A 25,967-nucleotide genomic window follows, 5' to 3' on the forward strand; every position below is an offset into this window, starting at 1 on the left:
TGTTTCATTTTTTCATAGCAGTCTGCTACCATTATCTAAAATTAATGAAAATGAAGATACCGTGCTTCATCTTATAATTAATCTGAAAAAGGATTTGTTCCAGCCTTCTTAAACACTTACGTAAACTACTCTAGCTGGCAAAAAAAGAAAACTATTGTATGGAAGAACTGTGTTTTGCATGCCATCATTCATTGCATGATCTGAAGTTCGAGGTACATCAGAGCATTCAATTATTTTACTGCGTTTAATGTACCTTTAATGAATTCCAGTCATCACATTTGTTAATATATGCTCTTTGGGGTAAGGCTTCAGCCATCCTATCACATCCGTATCTCAGGTAATTTATGTATTATATCCTACTCTTGGAATGGCAAGACCTGTTTTTTGCTAATGTTCTTACTCATCATGGATTTCTTTTTGAGGTTCCAGTGTTGAATTTGAATTCTTTGTAGTAGAATCCTTCACTTTTTTCATACAGTGTGTACTGATATTTGATTACCCACATGAAAATCTTATTTTTGGATATTGAGATACAGCCTGTGTTTGCCATGTGACAACAGATACACATGGACACTCCTTCTGGTTTCAAAGATTCTATTCCTGCTTGGATCAAGTTTTCCGTACAAGCTCCGGGAGAAATACCTTATAATGGCATATACTATGATCCTCCAGAAGAGGTAGGTAATGGGAGTATCGTGTAAGGTGTCAGAAGAACCGTACTGTTGGCAAAGCTCTGCACATACTTGCAAGGGCTTATTTTTGCCTTATCAGTTTCTATCAATTCATATCCTGTGGCCTTCATATGATTACAGGAAAAGTATGTCTTTCAGCATTCTCAGCCAAAACGGCCCAAATCACTTAGAATTTATGAGACGCATGTTGGAATGAGCAGTATAGTAAGTATTTTTGCCTTTACATATTTTTTTAATAGTAACTGTAACATTTCTATGGCTGTCATGTCCCAAAATCCACCCCATGATACATGTGCCAGAGAAGAATAAGTAATATTTCTTGAATAACTTTTCACGTGCAGGAGCCAAAGATCAACACGTATGTTAACTTCAGAGATGAGGTGCTTCCTTTGATTAAAAGGCTTGGTTACAATGCCGTTCAGCTTATGGCAATTCAAGAACATTCATATTATGCAAGTTTCGGGTATTCCTTTTTTTTGATGCATAATATGGCTAAACCAGTTATTAGTTTCATAATAGCTTTCTTTTTTGGAATTGAAACTTTTTCAATTTTCAAAAAGGAAAAAAATGAGCTCGTTACCTCAGCTTGTTGTGCACATGAAATTAAGGTGGGTTACTGACACAGTCTAGTTTGCATGTCTAACAAAGTGGCCGTGTGTAGCCCTTCACATATGTTTAGTTATTGTTTTTATTTTATTTTTTAATAATGGATAGCTTTTATTAACTGAGGAAAAACAAGAACAAAGGGAGACCGAAGGCCTCTAAGCTACCAGAGGGAAGGAGTTTCCCACAGTGAGAAATGATCAGGAGACTCTCTTTTCCAGGGAGCCAGACTCCTTATTGGCAGCCCTAGGATGGTGCTGCCAGGATACAACAATTGATGCACGTCGCTAATTTCATCACAAATATATTTGAAACACCACAAAGGGGAGGCCTTATTTGACATCCAGCTAAGCCCCCTTTGAATTTTCTTCAACACTGATCAGAGCTGAAAATCTTTGCCTTAAAAGCTGGAGGCCTTGCAAGAGAGTTCCTATTATGGCACCAGCAGAGTTGCTAATCCCTATAGGGCCCGAGAGTGAAACTAGAATAGGCCCCAGATGGTCCCGAACATTGCTTTCCAATTCCAACTGGGCTATGATTACCAAGTAACAAGCTGAAGAGAGGGGGGGGGGGGGGGGGTGCTTGACCGGAGAAAGAGGCAACTAGTTTACAGTGCTTTCTAACCAGGGAGAGGCAGGAAAGGAAGCAGCTTGCCCAGTTCAATACTGTGTAGAGGACCTTCTCAGTGTACCCCCAAAAAGTTGAAGAAGATTCTGGTGTTTCTCTCTTTCCATGGGACCAAGGGACTGCAGCAACAAAAGCCCTTCAGAGGAGCTGACTTGTCTTAGGCAAATCCCAAGATTGGCACTGGATATTAAGGTCTTGGAATGAGGCAGGAAGAGATGCCTGCATTATAAACTTTCTCATGATCGCAGCTTGAGTGAGGTGCTGAAAGGGTAGTGAATTAGCTAGTGATCCACTGTTTCCTTAGATGACAGGCAGAACTTGCATAATGAATTGATAGTTGGGGGCCCATGCTTATGAAGCCCATCACAGTTAAGGATCTTCTTGTGCATGGCTGACCACAGGAAGTGAATAACCTTGTTTGGCCCAATCAGATTCCAAGCTTGAGCTATTTTCCTCTCTTATTCTGAAGGGGTATTTGCTGTCATGAACCTGAAGAAGGAGACAGCAGAAAACAGGCCTGATGACTAAGGGACTAGACAATTGAGTCACTTCCCATTCCTCTGAGATACACCGAGTGTAGAGTTTGTATTAGGGCTGTTGCATCCTACGCCTCCTCATCATTCAGAGCCCTCCTGAATTGGGGGATCCAACTACGTGCCTATTTTTATATGTAAAGTGTGAATTTATAAAGTGAGAGCAAACTTTACAACCTAGAGGAGAGGGGGGTGTTCCCACTACATCAAGAACTTGGAGGGATGTGCCCCGTTTAGCTTGAGCATCCGCAAGATGATTAGTGAATCTAGGAACATGATTCCAAATACAGTCTAGGGAGGAAGAGATGTTACAAATATCCAAAAAGATTTCCCAATGGCTCCAAGGAGGAACCTTGGACTTTGCGCACCAATCAGTCATCACTTTAGAGTCTCCCTCAATGACGAGGGGACTAGAGAAACGATCATGGAAGGACAACAACCCGTGAAGCAACCCAGCAAGTTGCGTCGAGGTGGAGTTCGAGATGCCCAAGGGGCCAACATAGGAGAGAAGGAGGTTGCTGCGGTCATCATGGATGACACCACCAAATCCTGCAGGCCGAGGACACCTGAAGCTACCATCAAAGTTTAGTTTAAGGTAACCGATAGGCGGAGGATTCTAGGTAACCATAGTAGGAGGGCGATAGGCCCTAGCATCATCTTGTTGTTGGGACTTATCCTTTTCCATTTTGTTCCTATTGATTTTGAGAGTTGTTTTTTGACCTTTCATGTATTCCTCCTTGTAAGAGCTTCTATTGCATTTATTTTTTCTTTTAGTAGAATGCCATTTATCCATGTGTTGGGAAAACTAATTAAATTATAAAATAAAAATATTTATAGTATCTAGTATGTGTGTACAGGTATCATGTCACCAACTTTTTTGCCCCCAGTAGCCGCTTTGGAACTCCTGAGGAACTCAAGTCTTTGATTGACAAAGCTCATGAACTAGGTCTTCTTGTGCTCATGGATATAGTGCACAGGTGACATATGAGATTCTTAGATGCTTCTCAAGTCTTTTACAATTCTTAATTGCTGTCAAGTGTTTGTTTTTATACTTTTTTTTCTATGTAATGAAACAATTTAAATTTGTCCATCCTTGTATCTTAATAAAACATTATACAAAAAAAAAATTGGTAAATTGAACCAGGAATATGTCATTGCATGCAGTCATGCTTCAAACAATGTTTTGGATGGCTTGAATATGTTTGATGGAACAGACAGTCACTACTTCCACTCTGGGTCACGGGGTCATCATTGGATGTGGGATTCTCACCTGTTCAACTATGCAAACTGGGAAGTATGTGTAGTAACTAATCCATTATTTACATAAATCATTTAAGGGAGTCTTTTTATGCATGTAGCTTTTTTTTGAAGAAAGTTTTGTTCGATGGTGTTGTCAGACTAATTCTCTCATCCTCATGTTAACTTTTAGGTACTACGGTTTCTCCTTTCAAATGCAAGATGGTGGCTTGACGAGTACAGGTTTGATGGGTTTAGATTCGATGGTGTGACTTCAATGATGTATACTCACCATGGATTACAGGTAATTTTGTTCATGAACTTCGGGTTGTACCAAGTTCTTTGCTCCTGTCTAGAAAGCACCTATTTTGATAATTTAATAGTAATATAATTGTTTTTTTAGGAAAAAAGGAGTTTTAATTCAAGGCAAGGCAAGAACAAAACATAATCAAAACCCCACATTTCACACAGGTAATGGAAGGACCCTTCTCTTCTAATCGGACGAATGGTGTGGCCCCCAATCTCTCTCAGAGGACTTCCCGGGGTTGTATAGGGTGGCAAGCGACCTCTCTTGCTCTGTGGCTGATTCATGGAGTGATCACTCGTGGAGTCTTCAGTTCCGTCAGGGATTAAATGATGAGGAATCGTTGGCTTTTTTCTCTCTCCTTACTAAACTCAATAATAATAATACTATTATCCGGGAGCACTCTATTGATAAGCTGATTTGGAAGCCCAGTAATAATGGTCAATTCACTGTCACTTCGGCTTACTCTCATATCAGAAAGCAAGACTACAGTCCTCATGAGCACAAGGCAAATCTGGCTTGGAAACTCTCAGCACCAAGCAAAATCAAATTCTTTGTGTGGTCAGCTATCAGAGAACAGATTCTTACTTCAGACAAACTTCATAGAAGAGGCTTCATTGCCCCCGATCTTTCTTGTCCCCTTTGCGGTGATTGCGAAGAGACAGTCTAGCACGTCCTCTTACACTATGGATTTTCGTGGCAAGTTTGGATGAAGATCTTTTAGAAAATCGGGCTCCAACTCGGGCTACATCAGGACCTCTTTGGCACCTTTGAGATGGTTCGAGGGATTCTCCTTCCTCGGTTGGGCAAGTTAATTCTTTCGGCCTGTCTGGCGCATGTTCCATGGTGCATTTAGCTTGAGCAAAACACCCGAAGATTCAACTCTAAAGCTAGCACCCTAGACAACATGGCTTCTCATGCCGTCGGCCTCATTTTGAGTTGGCTTCATACAAAGAAGGATTTTGCCACTCTATCAGGGGTTTCCCTTCGGGAAAATTGGAATTTGATCGCTCACATGTCTGGCCCTAGCAGAGCTCCTAGAATGGCTATCTGAGATCCTCCCCCTTGCGACTGCATAAAACTGAATTTTGATGGTAGTGCTATTGGATGTTCTGGTCCAGCAGGAGCAGGTGGTGTATTCAAAGGGCACAATGGAGACCCCATTCTTTCTTATGTTGGTCCGGTGGGCGTTGCTGATTCTAATATTGTTGAAGTTAGTGCTCTGCTGTTCGGCCTCCAAATCTTCAGGGATCGTCTCCATGGCAAGTTAATCATTGAAGGTGACTCGAAGACGATTATTAGTTGGTGTTCCAAAGACAACCGTCCCCCTTGGTGCCATTGGCCCATAACTGATAGTATTGCTGGCATTATATCTTCTACGCATTGTAATTGGAATCTTATTCCTAGATCAGCCAACACTTTGGCTGATAAATTGGCAAAATTCGGAACTTCCCAACAATCTCTCATTGTATGGGAATGATTCCCTCCTTTGTAAATTGCTCTTTGGAGCTTTTGCCTTAATAAAAATCAGCATCATTTCAAAAAAAAAAAAAAAAACCCGGGTTAGTGATGGAGCGTTCTCATTAGAACAAGCAATTGAAGAGAGGCTTCATGCTCGGCCAGGGAATCAACTAAAAAATTAGTAGACCTAGATACATGAGACCAAGAATAACTCAACAAAGAAGAAATTTTTACAACTACATGAAACACAGTTCAATGGTACTGGGGGGTGGGTAGCGAGGAACACCATCCTACCACAACTTTAGAATCCCCCTCAATGAGAAGATCTGCACCCAAATGATCTTTGAAGATGATCAACCAGTTCAAAAGCGCATGAAGTTTGGCTGAAGTGGAGGCAGAAATCCCCAATGGTCCGAAGTAAGTACTAACGGTAGTACCCTCACTATTAGTGATAACTCGTTCAAAACCAGCCTTGCACAGATTTTTCAAGAGCACTATTGTCGAAATTAAGCTTCAACACACCATTGATTTTTTTTAAATGTTGATAATTTTATTTCAAAGAGAAAGAGGATACATCAAGGGAGGCCTCTCCTAACAACAAGACCTTAAAGAGGGAGGGGGGTAATTTAGCACACAAATCAGCAACCGAATTGGCTGATTACAAGAGATAGTGGAAACTATGACACGCCATGGGAAGGGGGTTTTCCATTCTTCAACAGTGGAGTGTGCAAGTGATAGACATTTGTGCAATGACACGCCAATTAATATGAATTGGAACCTCTGGCAAACTATGAAATTTTTTTCTAGTCCAAATGCGAGTAGTAATTTCACCATTAATACTGATGGAAACTTCCTCAGCAGTAGAAAATTTGTTTTAGAACCTCCTTGGTAAGTTGGGTCGAAGGCTCTATCCCAAAATGACTAGCCAACTTTAGAAACCTCTTTACCATGGCTAGTCATTTTGGGATAGGGCCTTGGACCCAATTTAACATGGTATCAGAGCGGGTACTCATATGTGGGCCTGCACCTAAACTATCTACTTGTAGAGCCACAAAAGAGAGCATACACCTAAACTATCCACTTGTAGAGCCACAAAAGAGGGTCTACACCTAAACTGCCTACTCCTAAATTATCCACTTGTAGAGCCACAAAGGAGGGTCTACATTGAGGGGGAGTGTTAACGAATAGTCTCACATAGATTAGTGAGTACACAGATCTTGAGTTTATTAGTTGGTAAAGAGGCTTTTTAAGTTGACTAGTCATTTTGGGATAGGGCTTTGGACCCAATTTAACACTCCTATTATTTCTCACAATCCATAAGCCCCAATAGATGCAGGCGAAGCACGCCGAGAGGAAAGCCATGCCCAAACCAGGAATATATGTCCCTTTGGACATCTCACTAACCATAGTAAGGTCACTAAGGAGGCAAATCTGGAGACTAATCCCGTTGAAGAAATGAGACCAGATCTTCCAGGCAAAAGGGCAATGGAGAAGGATATGCAAAACAGTTTCTTTAGCACCATCACAGAATGGGCAATGGGGCCTAGGAGATGAGTTGCCTCTTCTTCTAAGATTATCAGCTATGAGGATTTTATTGAGAAGGGCACTCCATAAGAAGAAGCAGACTTTGGGAGGCCCTGAGAGGCGAAGAGAGATGGCAGCACTGTCAGGCACTGAAGGGGGATTTCAGCTGCTAATATGCTTGTAAGTTGAGGAGACTGTAAATCTGAGGCTTTCGTCATGCATCCAAAGAATTTGGTCCTGCATATGTTCTGATCTTGACACTACCCAAAGTCAACAAAAGATTGCTAGCAGTCTGGGCCTCATCGTCACTTAGTCCTCTTTGGAAGTGAAGATCCCCGTTACTATTAGCATGGCAAGATTCAGCAACAGATATGGATGGGTTAGAAGCGAGGCCGAACAGAGATGCAAGTGTTTTTCAAAGAGCCACTTCCCAACCACCAATTATTTCAGAATTCAATCCTAAGATGATTGCCAATGTAATATCTTATAGCAGTGGCAAATGATGGCAGTAACGAATATAGTGATCTCCAAAGAGGAGAGAGCCTCGCTCTGGATCCCCCTACCACCCACCAATTGGCTCTCCACTTATTTTAGCAGCAGCCATTGGCTGCTAGGAGTTGGGCGATGAATTAAACTTCCAAATCTATTTGAGTAAGGCTTTGCTCTTGTCTTTAGTGCTTCAAACTCAAGACCCCCAAATTGGCGCTGTCTACAAACATCATTCCAGTTTTGTAGATGGTATTTGCGCCAAAGGAACAGTCTTTTTGAAGATTCCATCATGCACCATATGTAGGCAGGACAAAGAATAAATGAGAGACAATAGTTGGGAAGCCTGGCTATACAAGACTTAAGCAAGACAAGGCGACCAGCTTTTGAAAGAAGACGATTCTTTTAAGTGGATAGATCATGCTTCATTTTTTTTATTACCAGAGTCCAAAGATTATTATTTAGTCCGTTATCAAATAAGCTCAGGCCCAAGTAGATAATTGAAAGATTAGAATATATGCATCCCAAGTAATTTATCATCAAGCGAAGTTCGTCCTCTCCCAAGTGGTAGTGCATCTGCATGGTCTTACCCCAACTAATCTTCTAGCCAGAGATGATTTTGAATAAGCTGAGTAATGCCTTGCCGAAGATCACTCTCAAAAGCAAATCGTGTCATCCGCGAAGTGAAGGGGGATGTCAAATTCAGGATTATCCGCTACTAGTTGTTTCATCTCGCCTCCTTTGCTGAGTAGATCATGGAAGACTGGTACTCAGCGATCAAGTTAATGAGCAAGGGAGAAATTGGGTCACCTTAACAAATGCTATGAGTGCCTTTGAAGTATCCACACACAGTGCCATTAAGGGGTGAGTATGAGGCGGAGGAGATACAGTTTCTTAAACCCCATGGAGCCAAGAATGTCATTAAGAAGTTGCTAATTCACTCAGGCAAAAGCCTTTTCAAGATCAAGTTTGAGAATGAGTGAGGTTTTCCGGAACGCTTGAAAAAATCTATTACCTGATGGGCTGCCATGGCTGAGTCAAGAATATTGTGCCCTTTCACAAATGCACTTTGACCACTGTGAATGACCAAAGGAAGGATGGCTTTTGAGTCTATGACCAAGAAGGCAAGGAATTATCTTGTAGGAGCTTGGTAATAAACTAATTGGTCTGAAGTTATGAGGGTGCTCCACATCCTTTTTCTTGGGTATGAGGGCAATGAATGAAGCCCCCTTAGCCTTGCATTTGATTCCTTTATTGTAGAAGTAGATGCGCAAAGTAAAATTAATGTTCTTTTAAGAACATGATACTTGTGTTATCTATGGAAAATTAGCACATACAATAGAAAATAGTAAATACAATGTAATTTTCCATTTCAGTAGAAGTTTTTGCTCTCCTTCACAGACTCAAGATCCACGATCAGCACTTCTCTTGTCCAGTCATTAGTTAAGGGGACTCCAAATCATGCATCTCTTGGGCCCAAGGGGCAGCATATTTGCTTGGAGATTGTCCAGCAATTCATCTAGATCCAAGATATTGCCGTCTTAATTTAGATTGAGTGGTCTCATCTTCCCAGGGAGCCAATTCTCTTGCTGACCATTTTGTTAGATTATGGAATTTAATTTTTTTTTTTTTTAAATGAAGTTAGAAATTTCATTGAAGAACAAAGAAAAAAAATTACACAAACAGCCAAACAACAGGCCAGATTCAAAACTTTATCCCATATTTAAAGGGAATAAGTCACTCACTACAGTATCATGCAGAGCAGTCCCCACTCGTGCTAAATAATCTGCGTTCTTGTTAGCACTTCATAAAACACAAATCCCAACAAAAGTCACACCCATATAGACAGGTTGGGGAATTCTCAGGATTGGTTAATTTTTTTTTAAATGATGCTGAATTTTATTAAATCAAAATTGGTTAATTGTTAACTATACTGATTCAGTTTCTATATGATTTTTATTTTTCAGTGGAAATTCCCCCTTTTGTATTTCACCTTTGTTCTAAATAATATTTCTGCTTTAGTTTCTTTAATGTGAAAGGAGATTTCATAAAGTTCCAGTAATGGATAATCACATAGACTAAAATTCTCGTTCCCTCTGGATTTACATGTGTATGTCTGTGGAAATTTAGATGCACTTTACTATTCTGCCAACAATGTAGTTGGTATATTTAATGCTGTGTGGCTTTTTATGAAGACAGCATTGTTGTACCTCCTTTATCTTGTATCTTCATCTTATAATTGCGTTAGAATGATCAGATACCAATGTTGTGCTAATGCATTGGTATTCTACTTTTTCTTCTGGATTAATTTCTCTCCTTTAGAGATTAGCTAGTAGTGCTTTTCTTGATAGATGCTGTTGTATGTGTTTGCAGACTGTATTTACCGGAAACTATAATGAGTATTTTGGATTTTCAACTGATGTTGATGCAGTAGTTTATTTGATGCTAGTAAATGACCTCATTCATGGTCTCTTTCCCGAAGTTGTTACTGTTGGAGAAGATGTAAGTTAGTCCTCCTTGTTTTTTTGTTATTCTTTGTTAGTTACAACTTCTGTGTTCTCTTCCATATAATTGTAAAAACATATTTTTATTTGATGGAAATCTTTCCTTTATGAAAATATAAGAGATCAATCACTGCTGTGATGTATGGTAACAGATGTATGCGTAAATGCTCAAGAACTTTGGAAAATGGAATTTGCCTTGAATTCGCTAAGCAGTTACATTAGTAAGTATTTGACACAACCTAAGAAGGCTTGCTAGCTAATAAATGAAGAGGATATAGTAACTCTGCAGATGTAGATAAGGAGGTTTACAAGATTAAACCATAGTTTCTACAAGAAAGGTAAAGAATCTCTTGAATATTTAATGACTGAATTCAGAATCCCTAGAACTAAGGATAGAAAGATGAAGCATGTATGGTAAAATTCAATTTCTCAAAATTTTCTAGGTTGGAATTTAGATGGAATATTTTTGCATTTTTTATAGGCTGGAATGTAGATGGAATATTTATGCAATTTTTACAGATTGGAATGTAGATATTTTTTGCAATTTTTACAGGCTTGAATGTAGATGGAATATTTTTGCAATTTTTACAGGTAGGAATAAAGATGTAATTTGTTTTAAATTAGGTTTGAATACTGAAAAATCTGATATTTGAGTGAAAAAGAAGAGAAATAAAAGAAGAGCTTGGAGAGGAGCAGTAGCTGCTACCTTAGAGTGTATGCTTCAAAAAGGACACCTCCTTTCTCGTTTAATCAGGGTTTTAAGCGATTTTTACATCAAAGACAAAAATATCTCTCAAAACATAAACTTACATATCTCCTAAAATACATCTCTAAAATGAATGAAAATTGATCCATAGACATTTGAAGATATTGCCTACCTAACAGACAACATATAAGATAAAAATATAATATATGAAATGACCAAAATACCCCTGAGTTGATATTTTAACAAATACCATAATTGTTTTCACTATACTATCATTTCAAATTTTAGTTTGGAGTGAAACAACAAATAAAACCTGTAGTAGATGATCTAGCTGTAAGTGTTGAACTTGTCACTGTTCGAATTTGTCTCTCCATAGAAATCTATGGCATTTAAGTTGAATATTGATAAGTTGTAGTCAGTGGTTATGTTTTAGAATCTCATTTTTCTTACTGTAATATGTTAGGCTCAATTTGGTGTTGATGAACTTCTTTTCTTTAGCTAAAAATGTCATTTGGCTACATGGGGTACTTACAATCTTAGAGTGCAACTGCAATTGTATTGAAAAGTAAGGGTACAAATGTTGTGTTTTTTTTTAAATGGTGAACATGTTATTTCAAAGCAATGCAAGAGAATACATCAAGGGAGATCTCCTTTGACAACAAGAGATTGAAGGGAGGGACCCAATTTAGCACACAAATCAGCAGCCGAATTGGCTGATCTAAGTACTGTCAAAGTTGGCGCCCATGTTCCGAGTTCGAATCCCGGAGTGTAGTTGTCCCGAACCCGGGAACGGTGGGTGTCAGAGTGGTTCCGTCCACTCTGGTTAAGTGTTGTGCTTTCCGCATCTAACAGACCGGTCTCTTGGGTTGTATTGGCTAGGCGTCTGACTCAGAACTCTGAAGTTAAGCGAGTTTGGGCGAGAGTAGTACTAGGATGGGTGACCTCCTGGGAAGTTGCTAGGTGTTTGACATGGTATCAGAGCTAGGTCTGGCACGTCCCGCCTTCGAATCCCGCAGGGAGCGGTAAGGGGTGGGGTGGGTGTCAGAGGTGGTTCCGGTCCACCTCTCTTGATTAGGTTGGCTTTCCGCACTTAAATGACTAGTCTTTTAGGTTGTATTGGCCAGCCTCTTGACAAGTACATGAGACCAAGAACAAGTAATGGTGGAGCACCATCCGTTGACGACTTTGAAGTCTCCTTCCACAATAAGTGGACCTTAGAAGCGATCCTAAAATATGTGAAGGCCTTGGAGGAGTCCAGAGAGCTCAGTAGTAGTCGAGTCCGCAATGCAAAGAGGACCAGAGTAAGAAACAATAGCAGAGCTTCCAGGGTCAAAAATCACCTCACCAAAGCCAACCAAACCCGGGCTCCCAAAGGCGTTGCCATCAAAGTTAAGTTTATAATGACCGGTGGGAGGAGGCGCCCAAACAGCAACCTGCAGGGTGCAGAAAAAACAAACATCTGAGCAATAATCTTCCAGTTAGTGCAGGTAGAGGCACAAGAGAGGCAAGCAAATTTTTTTCAAGTGTAGATCCATGTAGAGATGAGGCCTGTAGCAGTGCATATCACCTCAGCAGCAGAGAGAGAAGCACAATCTAACCGTCTGAAGTTACTCTCCTTCTAGAGGCCCCAAGGAATGTAAGCAATGCATGTAGCTAACATGAGCTTGCTGAGGCTGGGGAGGCGAACCCCAGAGGATTAGCGGCACTTGGTGCTCCGGTCGAGGGGGATGCAGAAAATGAGGCCCTTGCTATCAATCTTAGTATTTCAGATCTGCTAGGCGAAAGCATAGTGAAGGAGAATGTAGCTAATAGTCTCAGCTTCCATCCCGCAGAAGGGGCAGAGGATTAGGTGCAATGTTGCCATGCCTAATAAGGTTGTCGGCAGTGAGGATCCTGTTGTGATAGGCACTCTAGAGGAAAAAATTTACCTTGGGAGGAGCCAAGAGGCACCGAGTAATGGTGGCCGAGTGAGGGGCCGGAGGTCGAGTCCAACTCATAAGATGGCGGTAGGTTGAGGAGACCAAGAAACGCCTGCTGTCGTCAAGAAGCCAGATCAACCAATCAGTTGTCTGGGGATGGACCTTAACACTACTAAGACCATCAATCAGGCCACAAACAGATATAGCCTCCTCCTCAACAAGGTCACATCTCAGACGAAGATCCCAGGAGCCATTTCCCCAAGCATCGTAGACAGATAGGTCATGACAACTGGTGAGTTGGACAAGTGGCGGGTAGGATGAGGCAAGAGATTCATCGCCCAACCACCAATCCATCCAAAAACGCAAGCTGGAGGCTTCCCCAACAAAAAACCAAATCGCAGCATGGAATGTGGAAAGCAGATGGAACATGGCCTTCCAAATAGGGGAGAGGTGATGATTGTTGCCATCAGTAATCCATCTATCTGCAAGATGTTGTAGCTTGGAGGCCACTATTGGTTTCCAAGATGCCCCCGAGGGGGTATTGAGTTTCCAGAACCACTTGAGTAACAAAGCGTGACCCGTCTCCTTGGTGCGTCTGATCCCAAGACTGCCCAAAGACTTCGGCTTACCTCAACTGACTAGATGATAATGGAACTCATTCCCAGTACCACGCCACAAGATGCATCTCTTGATCATGTCGATGCGTTGGCTGATAGAGGCTGGGCAAGGCAAGAATGAGTGGAAGTAGTTGGGGATACCCGCATGACACGAATTGAGAAGAGTCAATCTGCCTGCCTTGGAGAGCATCCTACCCTTCCAAGTGGAGAGTTGGCGCTCAAGCCGCTCAATGACCGGGGCCCATAATCCCAATCAGGGCCGACAATCAGTAAGAGGCTGGCCTAGGTAGTAAGAGGGGCCTACCGCAACTGAGCATCCCAAAGTGTCTGCCATGAGCTGAAGCAGGGGGGGGTCAATATAATATCCCATGATGGTCGTCTTCCCCAAGTTAACCTTTTAACCAGAAGCGATCTCAAATAGGCCGAGAAGGGCCTTAATGTTGTGGACTTGATCAAGCGTCTCAACACCGAAGCGTACAGTGTCATCTGCAAACTAAAGCAGAGGGATATCAAAGCAACTCTGATCTGAAACGGCCTCAAGCCAACCAATATTGCGAGCAAAGTAGGATATAGAGGATAGGTACTCAGCAATAATGTTGAAGACAAGCGCGGAGAGGGGATCTCCTTGACGGATGCCATGAGAGCCTTGGAAGAAGCCACATACCGTGCCATTAAGGAGCAAAGAGTACGAAGCCGAAGAGATACAATTGCGAATCCAAAATCTCCATGTGTCCCCGAAGCCCATGCGTTGCATAATATCGTCCAGAAGGGATTAGTTCACCAGATCAAAAGCCTTTTCAAGGTCAAGCTTGAGGACAAACCTCTGGAGACCCAACTTGACAAAATGATCAACAATCTCATGCGTGGCCATAGCTGAATCGAGGATTTCCTGGCCTCTAATAAAAGCACTCTGACCCCGGTGCATGATGGCAGGAAGAACAACCTTAAGCCGATGAGCCAGGATGTGAGCAATAATGATCTTGTATGGGCTTGAGACGAGGCTGATTGGTCTGAAGTCATGAGGGTGCTCAATGCTAGCTTTCTTTGGCCCCATAGCAATAAGGGAGGTACCAACACTCTTAAAGGTGACCCCTCGATCATAAAAGCTGCGGACCATGGAAATGGCGTCCAATATAGAGTGGGCCAGCAGGCTCTATAAAATTCCCCATTATACCCGTCAGGGCCCGGTGCCTTATCTCGAGGGAGTCTCGAGACCACATCCTCAACCTCCAAGTCCAAGAAAGGGAGCTCAATGAATGCCGCCAAGGTGGGAGATATCAAGGTGAAATGGAGGCTAGACAGGTAGGGTCAGTAGTGGCACTCCTCCCTGTAGAGATCTGTAAAAAACTGAAAAGAACATCGGTAATAGAGACCCTATCCAAGATGACTTCATTGTCAATAGACAAGGAAGTAACCCGGTTAGTTCTCCGGCGGGCCAAGGCGATTGCATGGAAGAACTTTGTGTTGGCATCGCCCTCGACCAACCACTTCAAGCGGGCCCTTTTCTTCCACTGAACCCGTTCATGTGAAGAATAGTTTGAAAACGGCATTGAAGGGAGATGCGGTTGGAAAATTCAGTATAAGTAAGGCACCTTTGTTCCTCAATCACATCTAGGGCAACAATCTAAGACTGAAGAGAGGACTTGTGAGAGGTGGTAGTAAGGCGATGTTCCGAGGACCAATATTTGTTTTTCTTTGAGGCGCTTCAGCTTGCGCGGGAGGGACCAGCCGCCATAATTAGGGTTCCCCAAGATGTGATATTATCAGAAAAGTTCTTGTCCATCAGCCAGGTATTGTCAAACCTGAAGGGAGCAGGGCCCCATTTATCAAGTTTGGTGTCAATCTGAATGGGTCGGAGCCAGCATAGCTCAAGACCGAACCACAAGTGTTCCCGTAGAGCTGGAGCCAATCACTAGTGACAACTGTAGGGGTGGCATCGAGCCGAGCCAAGCCCGAACCTACCTATGTTCAAGCCGAACTTGATTTAAATATTTCGAACTCGAGCTCGGGCCGAACCCAGCCTCAAGCCCAGCCTTGAGCCTAAAATTGTTATCGAGTTCGAGCCCAATAATTTTAACCGAGTTTGAGCCGAGTTCGAGCTCCAACATACATTTAATATGGCCATGAATGACTAGCAGGACGGATTAGAAATTTGATACTCATAGATGTTTTTTGTTCTGTGACAAATGAAGGCTGACGGAACATTCAAGACTAGAGCTCCCAGCTCTGAGATTTCGTGGACAGAACCACCATGAACTGAGGCTAATGGCACAACCTAGACCAAGAGCTCCAAGCTCTGAGTTCAGTGGACAAAACCACCACCACCAGAGGCTGATGGAACAGCCAGGGAGAAGAGCTTCAAGCTCTGGTTTCACCGTGGGAAAGAAGACACCAAGGAAGCTGGAAAAATGGGAGTGTTGCTCCCCTCTTCTTTTCTATTTAAACTTAGGGTTAGTTTAATTACATTACAGCCCATGGGCTAAATACAATGCAACCCAGCCCAACTAATCCCTTTCTAAATAGCCTATGTACATGACATAAATTATACAATAAATATTAACATAAAGCCTATCTTATATACATTCCAACATATGGTAACATTCCCCCTCAAATTGATGTTGGGAAGTCGACCAGCAACAATTTGCCAACCAGAAAATTATGTCGGGGTTGAGACAATGCTTTGGCGAAGACATCAACCACTTGAAGATCCAAAGAGATGTACGGAAGAGATATTACCCGGCGCTCCAAAGTGTTGCGGATAGAGTGACAATCAACTTCAATGTGCTTGGTGTGCTCATGGAAAACAAGGTTGGGAGCAATCTGAATAGCACTCGTATTATTTGTATGGAGAGGTGTAGGGTAGTCTGAAGAAACTGGAGTTCAGCAAGAAGACCGCGTAGCCATATAACTTCAGAACACGTGGTAGACATGGCACGATACTCGGCTTCGGTAGAGGACTTGGACACCTGGTCTTGTTTCTTACATTTCTAAGAAATCAATGCATCCCCTAAAAACGTACACCAACCTATAGTAGAGTGACGGGTATCGGGACACCCAGCCCAATCAACATCACTATAGGCAACCAGTCGAAGCGTGGGGCTTGTAGGAAAGAATAATCCACGAGTAGGAGAACCTCGCAGATAGCATATGATTCGCCGAACTGCTGCAAGATGAAGGTGTCGAGGAGAAGACATAAACTGAATGACCTAATGAACTGCATAAGATATGTCAGGACGAGTAGTGGTCAAGTATATGAGACTCCCAACCAGGTGTCGATAGATAGTAGGATCATCAAGAAGAGCCCCTTCATCTTTCTTGTATTTGACATTGACCTCCATAGGAGTAGCGACCGAAGAAGTGTCCTCCAAACTAGCTAGAGTAATAATATCTTGAATATACTTATGCTGGTTTAAGAAAATACCGTTGGGTCGATGATGTACTTCCAGCCCTAAGAAGTACGTGAGCTGGACAAGATCCTTCATATGAAAAGTTGCATGCAACACCTGCTGAAGCTTAGTAATCATGCCAGAGTTAGTGCCAGTAATGATGATGTCATCCACATAAACCGAGAGAATGACCATGCCCGCGGCAAACTTGTGATAGAAGAGAGGAATCATACTGACTGTGTAAACTTGTGGAGAATAAGTGTACCGCAAAACTTCTCAAACCAAGCTCGAGGAGCTTGCTTAAGCCCATATAGAGGACGGCGTAGCTTGCAGACATCATTAGGAGAAGAAGTAGTCATACCAGAGGGGAGCTTCATGTAGATATCCTCTTGTAGATCGCCATGGAGAAAGGCATTCTTCACATCCATCTGATGCAGTGGCCAGGACTGTGAGGCTGCAATGGCTAATATAGTGCGAACTGTGGTCATCTTGGCAACTGGAGCAAATGTATCATCATAATCAATCCCATATTCTTGCTTGTTCCCCAATGTTAAGAGGCAGGCTTTGTACTGATCCAAAGATCCATCTGAACAAAGCTTGACAGAGAAAACCCATTTACTCCCAAGAGGACGAATAGCAGGGGGGCAAGTAGCAATGTCCCAGGTGTGATTTTCCTCTAGAGCTTGTAGTTTTGTTTGCATTGTTTTTTGCCAACACTCATGTGCCATTACCTTTTTGTAGCAAGAGAGTATGGAAATAGATGATAAAGTAGCCACAAGAGAGACAGGGGAGAAGAAACCATACCTATTAGGAGGCCGAGAAGGGTGAGTAGACCGGCGAAGAGTGATGGAGGCAGGAGCAGAAGGATGATCAGGAGCAGGCGCCAGGTCAGGACCAGGAGGGGGCACAAATGAAGTGGGGCGAGACTCATCAAAGCTAGGCAGAATAGACAAAGATGTAGTTGGCAATGCAACATGAGATGGAAAGAAATATTGATTTTCAAAGAAAACCACATTTCGAGAAACACGAATACGACAAGCATGCGGATCATAGCAAAGCCTTTTTGAGAAATGGCATAACCAAGAAAAACACACATAACTGACTGGGCTGTAAGTTTGTGTTGTTCATGATCAGATAGATACACAAAACAAACACAACCGAATGTCCGAAGACCAGTATATGACGGAGAATAACCAAATAACTTAAAGAATGGAGAAACATGATGCAAGGTAGGAGAGTGCAGGCGGTTGATTAAATGAACTGAGGTAGAAAGTGTTTCGCACCAAAAATGGAGAGGAACAGATGATTCAAGGAGAAGAGTTCGGACCATATCAATAAGATGACTATTTTTCTGCTCAGCAACTTCATTTTGTTGCAATGTCGAAGGACAAGAACGCTGAGAGATAATGCATTTGCTTTGAAGAAAATCCTGGAACTCAGTAGACATGTACTCACCTCCAGAATCGGAGCGCAGTACCTTAATGTGAGCAGAGAATTGAGTCTCAAGAAGCACAAGAAACCGCTTAAATACTACGAAAACTTTAGACTTAGCCCGTAAGAAGTAGACCCATGTAAAACGACTGAAGTCGTCAATAAAGGTTACAGAGTACTTATATTGCGCATGCGAGACAACAGAAGCGATTCCCCAAACATCACTATGAATAAGATCAAAACATTGGGAGGCATGTGACACATGATGAGGAAAAGGTAGGACCTTACTTTTGCCAAGTTTGCGTGATGAACAATCAAAAGAAATATCAAGAGAAGAGCATGTTGTATTGCCTAATAAACCAGAATTAAACGTTGTACGAAGAACATCAGAGTTTGGGTGGCCTAGACGTCTATGCCACATCTTAGTGCCAGAGCCAACAACATTACATGCAAAGGAAAGTACAGGAGCACACGGAATAATGGTGGAGAGAGACTTTAAGTGGAAATAGTCGTCCCACTTTAGGCCCCATTGCAATTACCTTCCCTGACGCTTGATCTTGCACAACACAACCAGAGCGAGAAAACTGAACATTACAATTTTTATCAACCAGTTGACCAACAGAAAGAAGATTTGTAGAGAGGTTTGGGGACTCAAAGACATCAGCTAAGGTGGGAGAGAGATCACCAACAACACTGATAGGCAGAGAGCTGCCATCAACAGTGTTGATTTTCAGGTTTCCATCATACTTTCAGACATTAGAAAGAGACACGACATTGTTGCGCATATGGTTAGAGGCACCGGAATCAAAATACCATGGCTGAGAAGAGACTTTATGCTTACCTGAGAGACCAAAAGTAGCAAAAGTAGAGATGACCATCTGTTGTACCATTTCAAGGGTGAGTATGTTCGGATTTGCGAGTGTTGGAGGAACAGGAATTGTAGTAACCGGGATGGCAGTCGGCAATGCGGCAGAACTAGAAGTACCGATGGAGGCATGATAAGCAGTATTCTTCTTCTTTTCGGGGCGAGTAGGACATGCTGCGATGAGATGACCCGGCTTCTTGCAGTAGTTACAGGACTTCTTGAGGCATTCCCGAGCAAAGTGACCATAATCCTTGCAGTGAAAGCACTAGACAGAACTCATGTCCCGACCCTTATTTTTCCCTTGTGCAGCATAGGCCACAGTAGCAAAGGTATTAGCCTGGACCCGATGTTCCATGCCAGCCTGAGTAGCAATGCACTACTCCTCCCTAAAAAGTTCACTCAAACAGGCATCCAGAGATGGCACTGGATGACGATTCATCAGATGTGAACAGGCAATCTCAAACTCAGGATGGAGCTTCATCAAGAATTGATCTCTCTTGCTAGTTTTATGTACGGCTTGCACAACAGAGAGAGCAGCAACTGGGACGTTCTCATAGACTATATCAGTATAGTCAGCCCAAATATTTTGAAAACCCGAAAAGTATTCTTCAATGGAACGGCTTCCTTGTGTGAAGTTAGCCATCTCATATTCTACTTGAAACCGCCGAGCCATGCTGTTTTGATTATAAACCTTGTAGAGGTAATTTCACATATCTGCTGCAGTTTTATAGGGCTTCAGATTAAGAACTAGGTGAGGCTCAACAGTAAGTATCCAAGTCATGACCCGAGCATCCATGGTGGTCCATTTTGACAACGCTTCAGCCTCGCGTGATGCCGGATCACACCTATCAATATGACCCCCCATAAGTCTTTTCCCATGACAAATAACCGTAACTGAAATGCCCAGGCATTGTAGTTCTTACCCGTGAACCGAATAGGAGAAAAATCTAACTTGTCTGTTGACATGATGAAGACAGCAAGCCTAGAGCTAGAGTGGCTGAAATACAAGCCCCACAAAAATGTTTTCCGAAGGCCACAAATAGACTGAAACCCTTGCTGAAATTTTCAGAAACCACCACTAAAAATTTCCAGATCTACCACCCCTCTAAAAATTCCAGATCTACCACCACTGAAGTGACCAGACCAACGGTAGTGTAGCCGAGCACCTTCAGCCCAGAACAGCTGAGCCACGTCAAACCAAATAGTTTCAAACAGAGATCCTTCAGCCAACAGATAATTTCGAACAGAGACCCTTCAGCCCACCCCTCCGAGCTCGGACAGAAACACCAGCAGCCACACCAAGAACCTTCAGCCCAGAAACCCTGAGCTCAGACAGAAACTTTCGAACAGAGACCCGTCAGCCCACCCTTCTGAGCTCAGACAGAAACACCAGCAGCCACACCGAGACCCTTCAGCCCAGAAACCCTGAGCTCGGACAGAAATTTTCGAACAGAGACCCCTTGGACAGAAACCGTGAGCTCGAACAGAGATTTGGCTCGTCGGACAGAGAGCTTGAGCTCCATGCTCACGTTCAGCACAGAGAAGCTGAACCACCACTCCCAGAAACTATTTCAAGAGCAGCTCCAAGCTCTGATACCATGACAAATGGAGGCTGACGGAACAGCCAAGACCAGAGCTCCCAGCTCTGAGATTCAGAGTTCGTGGACAGAACCACCACGAACTGAGGCTGACGGCACAGCCTAGACCAAGAGCTCCAAGCTCCGAGTTCGGTGGACAGAACCACCACTACCAGAGGCTGACGGAACAGCCAGGGAGAAGAGCTTCAAGCTCTGGTTTCACCGTGAGGAAGAAGACACCAAGGATGCTGGAAAAACAGGAGTGTTGCTCCCCTCCTTTTCTTTTCTATTTAAACTTAGGGTTAGGTTAATTACATTACAGCCCATGGGCTAAATACAATGCAACCAGCCCAACTAATCCCTTTCTAAATAGCCTATGTACATGACATAAATTATACAACAAATATTAACATAAAGCCTATCTTATATACATTCCAACATATGGTAACATTCTGGACGGTGTTTGTGAGCCAGAGGGCCCTGTCATAAATGACGATGTTCCCATTGCCCTGAACGATGAGTCGGTAATTGTTGGGTCCTCTCGCGCTTCGACTGTTCCACACCACGCTAGAGCCGGAAAGGAGGACGAGGTTGTCGTCGTTCTGAAGGGTGGCCTGGCAGGAAGTGCCCTTCCCATCGGTCCTCGAGTTGCACAGCGCCCTGTTTTGGTTCACGTACAACACAAGGTTGCAGTCACCTTGCATGATGAAGTGGTATGGTCCATTCTCAAGAAACTCGTTGGTGTTGAGGCTCTCCCCACTGAACATCAGGTCCTCCCCCACTGCCATCTCTGAGTAAAACACCGTCATTGCCAGAAGAATGGCCATGGTTCTGACTCTCAAACTGCCATTACAGCTCTCTATCAGATATTTCAGTCTTTACAGCTACAAGCATATTTGTTTTTGCAACGATTTTATTGCTCCTCAGTGCTCCTATTTCTCTGACTCTTCCAGAACGCTGGAATTCTTTAGTGCGTGCTCATTTACTTCACTCTTTACTTTTTAGTTTTCCTAGATCATCTTCCGTTCTTTTCACATTCTTTCCATCTGGTTTCCCCCCTTTGGTCCTTCCCCATGGATTTCGAAGCTGAACCTAGTAAGCCTCCCTCCTGCAATTCCAAACCTCTGATGCTCAAAGATTTCCTCCAAGATGATTCACACTCCTCTAGCAGCTTCATTTCCTATCCCAGACGATGCAATAGTACCACAATTAGAAATCTTCTTGTAATGGATCTCAAGGACGGTACTGAAACTAAGAGCAGTCCGAAATTACTCCGAAGCAGATCGAGAGCAGCTTCAACTACCATTACTACACTGCAAAAAGCATCGGAAGCGGTCATAAAGATAGTCAAGCACTTTCTATGGTCTCCAGTGAGATCTCAGACTTTAGATCGCGCTAAACAACGTCTTCTTTCCAAAAGCCTCTCCTAGAGGCTGAAAAGAAGCTTCCGGAGCAAAAGTAAAAAATGTGAGAGCCAAATTTTCGCTGAATTGCCTACGAAGGGCGATCTCTGTTCCTTGATTTCTGATGAAAGAACAAGAGCGGAAGAAACAAAGTTGAAATCAATCGACCTCCCGCTCGGCACTCCTGCTCAAAGCTCCCGAAGTCCCACCTCCTGACTCCCAAAATCCCGGGCCGCTCGTTAAGTTAACGAGTTGGCATGCGAGCTTTCAAACTGAACCATGGTTCGGTTGAGCTCGGCTCGTTAACTTAAACGAGCCTTATCCGAGTTCGAGATCCAGATAAATCGAATCGAACCGAGACAGAACCAAGCCGAGCTCGAGCCGCTCGCAAACCGGCTCGGTTCGATGCCACCCTTCGTGGCAAGAAATCAATCCAGCTTGGAAAGGATGGAAGGCCGCTGTCCGTTTGACCATGTGAATTTCTTGCCAGAGAGACTAATTTACTCTGATTCAAAGCTGCCAATAAAATCAGCAAATTGCCTCATGGTGGTGGAGATTCTGGTAGTTGGGGGAGACTTCTCATTGCAAAAGCGAATAACATTAAAGTTCCGGGCAAGGAGCCAAGGGATGGGCCAATGAGGCAATAGTTTAGTGAGCTCTTCCCAAAAAGAGCGACGCTCCTGCTATCGGGTGGGACTGTAAATACTAGTGAGCCCCCAAGTGAACCCAGTGCATCTATTGCGCAGCTTGATTCTGATAGAGAAGGAACCAATCACATGATCTATAAGACCTCAGCCATGGAGTTCCAAAGCAGAAGAAAGCCATTTAGCTCATTTGAATTTTATTCAAAATTATGAGATTTTTTTTTGTTTTGAGTGGTGGTGATTTTATTAAAGCAGGAAAAGAATTCATGAAAAAGAAGGGAAAAATCCCTTCAAGAGATTACAAGGAAAAATAATTAAAAGATAAAGGTAAAGGAGCAAATTATACCCTGTAACAAGTTGCTGACACCTAGCTCCCTCTTTAGCAAGAGAATCCTCGATTGCGTTAATAAACCTGAGCGTGTGGAAGCTCCAAAACTCTTGAGAAATGTCCCTAGTTTCTGAGACTAGGTTCCCAAACCTCCATGCCTCCATAGATTTTTTCATCCAACCAATGACCATTTTGGAATCCCCCCAACAATGATGGGAGGATTAAAGTTATCTTTGAAAATTATGAGACTTTTATTAAGAAAGAGGGACAGATACAAACACTACAAAGCAAAGAACATCACTAATAAATCTCTCAGCTAACCACACACAAAAGCTAGTAAAATTACTCAACAAACATCATCATTATACATGTCTTCTCGTGTGTTGGTTTCAATCTGTTAATTCTTTGGCTTGAGATGCCATTATTTGATTTAAAAATTTTCTTTCTCTCAGTTTTAAAAAAGAGATGCCATGATTTGATTTTGTTACTTCAATTTGAGACTAAGTCTTTGTAAGATGTTTTCCTATTAAAGATGTATGATATCTACATGATTTCTTTGTGTTTATGTGTTTACTCAATTCAGGCTCAATGTTGTCATACATATGATGCTTACATACATTGGTTCCAATATTATTTGTAGGTCAGTGGAATGCCAACATTCTGCATACCTATCCAAGATGGTGGTGTAGGATTTGATTACCGCCTTCATATGGCTATTGCTGATAAATGGATTGAACTTTTGAAGTAAGTTCTCCACCATATTCTTAAATATTTTTACAGTTCTTATGAGTACAAACATCTCATTGATTGATATCTATATGAAGCTTCTTTTAGCATGAGGACGTCCTTGTTGAGGGAAGGCAACCTCCCTAGAGCTCCCTCATTTTCTCCATGCATTTGTATCTTGAAGCAGTTTGTTGACTCTTGTATCTCACTTCTTACCCAATAATATACCGTGTGGAAAAGAAAATGATCTTTGAAACATGTGAAACAGCAATCGAAATGTAATTTATGGAAGACTTCTTTCAGATGCATCACTGTGATTGACCATTTGCTCTGTCTGTGTTCACAAAATTGCCATAACTTCCAATTTATGTTGTGCTACTAATAAACATGGGCTCTGCTAGGAATCTCTCTTAGAAAATGCTGTGCTTTCAGCTGAAATTTTAAATGATAATATAGTCAGTGACACAAACAGAAAACTTCATTGGATTCTTGGATTAGGATACATTTTTATATTAAAAATTTAAGCAATACTGTGCTAACTATATTTGAGATGTAGTCAGCTAAAAAGTTGGATGATAATAGAGGTAGTGACACAGATAAAAAACTCCATTGGCTTCTTGGATGCAGATACATATTTATAATAAGAGTTGAAGTAATACTCACACATAGCTGTTTGAGTCAGCAAAAAGAAAACTCCTTCATGGAGGTCAAGGGGTTTTTTTTTTAAGCTATGGATTTCGCTGATAATGTAATTTGTTGGAATCATGTTTTGAGATCAGCAATTGCCTGGCTGACTCTTTGACTAAAGAGGGGATTTCCCACTAATCCTCATTGTAAGGGACTCCACTCCCCCCCCTCCTTTTTCTGTTGCATACCTTTGCCTTCTAGCTGTTAATTTAGTTTTAGCTTTTCTATTAAAAACAAAAAACAAAAGAAAAAAAACTATTTGAGTCCTCATGCCACAAATTTATCCTTCAATTGAATAAAGACCTATGCTTTATCTTCTTTATTTGTTCAGGAAAAGTGATGAAGACTGGAGAATGGGGGACATAGTTCACACACTAACAAATAGAAGATGGCGAGAGAAATGTGTTGCATATGCTGAAAGTCATGACCAAGCTCTTGTTGGGGACAAAACTATTGCTTTTTGGTTAATGGATAAGGTCTGCAGCATTAGGGAAAGTCATGATACATGCATTTCTATCTTTTTTTCCAAACTATTTACCTTGGTGCTTTTTGGTTCTCTTTTAATCCTTTTAGAAAAAGTTGGAAAGGTCTACACGGTTTCTGTGCAAATCATTTTTTTTTTTGGGAGCATATGTTCCTCACTATGTTTAGAATGTCTATATTCTGAAGTTGTTGCTCCACGTGCAATAAATTTTAGAAAGCATGTTAATGAGGATTTGTTCCAAATATTATAAAACTTGCCAGTTCCTCAATAAGCATGCATGCATTCATATGTTTTTTTTTTTTTCCTGACAGTCACCATTAAATGATCCATCAGTTATGTTATTATACGAACATATGGATAGTGTTTAAATAAAATTCAACTTGAGTTGTAGTTTTTTTCTGTTCTTTTTATATATAGAAAAGCAGTGACACTTTCAAATCCCACACCCTGTCCTCCTCTGCTGATCTCTCACTCTTATAGTTGGTTTTTCTTATAAGCATAAAGCTGTGGAATGAGATAACCATGTTAATATGGTGAGAGAGCAAGTGTCAAGGCTTTAATCTACTGCTGGAAAATTTGATCTCTGCTGGTGTATCATTTTTGTTGTTATTCTTTGAGGAGAGTTTTCTTGCCTGCGCAGCATCATAAGTTTCCTGTTTTGTGCAGCAAAAGAGATACACAAATTCAAGTTTTGATTTTTTTTCTTTCAGTTCTTAAAGCCTGCACAACCTAACTGAGTCTGATTCCAGACTTCCATTTTGCTGGGTGTGAAGTAGGGTTTTCTAACTGACTATATCTGTTATTGGGGCTGAAAAAGAATTTAATTGTCCCATATTTCTGGATTTGCCTAGGATATGTATGGTTTCATGGCTTTGGATAGACCATCTACTCCAAGGATAGATAGGGGAATTGCACTACACAAAATGATAAGGCTGATGACAATGGGTATAGGTGGAGAAGGATATCTCAATTTCATGGGGAATGAATTCGGTCATCCAGGTAATGATTGATTCATTTTACAAGTTTTTATTGCTAAGACGAACCATTTTTAGCATCAGAAAAACATGAACCTACTCTATATAGCCATGGTTATTGAATATTTGTTATTCTTGCCTCAGAATGGATAGATTTTCCAAGGGCTGATCAACGTCTTTCAGATGGAACCGTTATCCCAGGGAACAACAATAGTTATGACAAATGCAGGCGCAGATTCGATTTGGTGAG

The 25,967-nt window shown here is 42.0% G+C and overlaps 1 protein-coding gene across 1 annotated transcript in view; it reads left to right on the plus strand.

The window, feature by feature from the left end:
* The window catches only part of LOC137956867 (1,4-alpha-glucan-branching enzyme 2-2, chloroplastic/amyloplastic-like), a 76,692-nt gene that overhangs the window by 41,110 nt on the left and 9,615 nt on the right, over positions 1 to 25,967 (plus strand). The window contains exons 8-18 of the mRNA XM_068804520.1: positions 561 to 677; positions 813 to 896; positions 1,034 to 1,155; positions 3,313 to 3,432; positions 3,620 to 3,749; positions 3,885 to 3,995; positions 9,840 to 9,968; positions 23,487 to 23,590; positions 24,591 to 24,735; positions 25,595 to 25,742; positions 25,862 to 25,962. Coding sequence (XP_068660621.1) covers positions 561 to 677; positions 813 to 896; positions 1,034 to 1,155; positions 3,313 to 3,432; positions 3,620 to 3,749; positions 3,885 to 3,995; positions 9,840 to 9,968; positions 23,487 to 23,590; positions 24,591 to 24,735; positions 25,595 to 25,742; positions 25,862 to 25,962 — 1,311 coding nt within the window. The remainder of the gene's footprint in view (positions 1 to 560; positions 678 to 812; positions 897 to 1,033; positions 1,156 to 3,312; positions 3,433 to 3,619; positions 3,750 to 3,884; positions 3,996 to 9,839; positions 9,969 to 23,486; positions 23,591 to 24,590; positions 24,736 to 25,594; positions 25,743 to 25,861; positions 25,963 to 25,967) is intronic.

The sequence above is a fragment of the Aristolochia californica genome, unplaced genomic scaffold (assembly GCF_029961685.1).
Source record: "Aristolochia californica isolate CCGP_79_NKW_82.1479 unplaced genomic scaffold, dmAriCali1.0.hap1 SCAF_2, whole genome shotgun sequence".
In the NCBI taxonomy this organism is placed as follows: domain Eukaryota; kingdom Viridiplantae; phylum Streptophyta; class Magnoliopsida; order Piperales; family Aristolochiaceae; genus Aristolochia; species Aristolochia californica.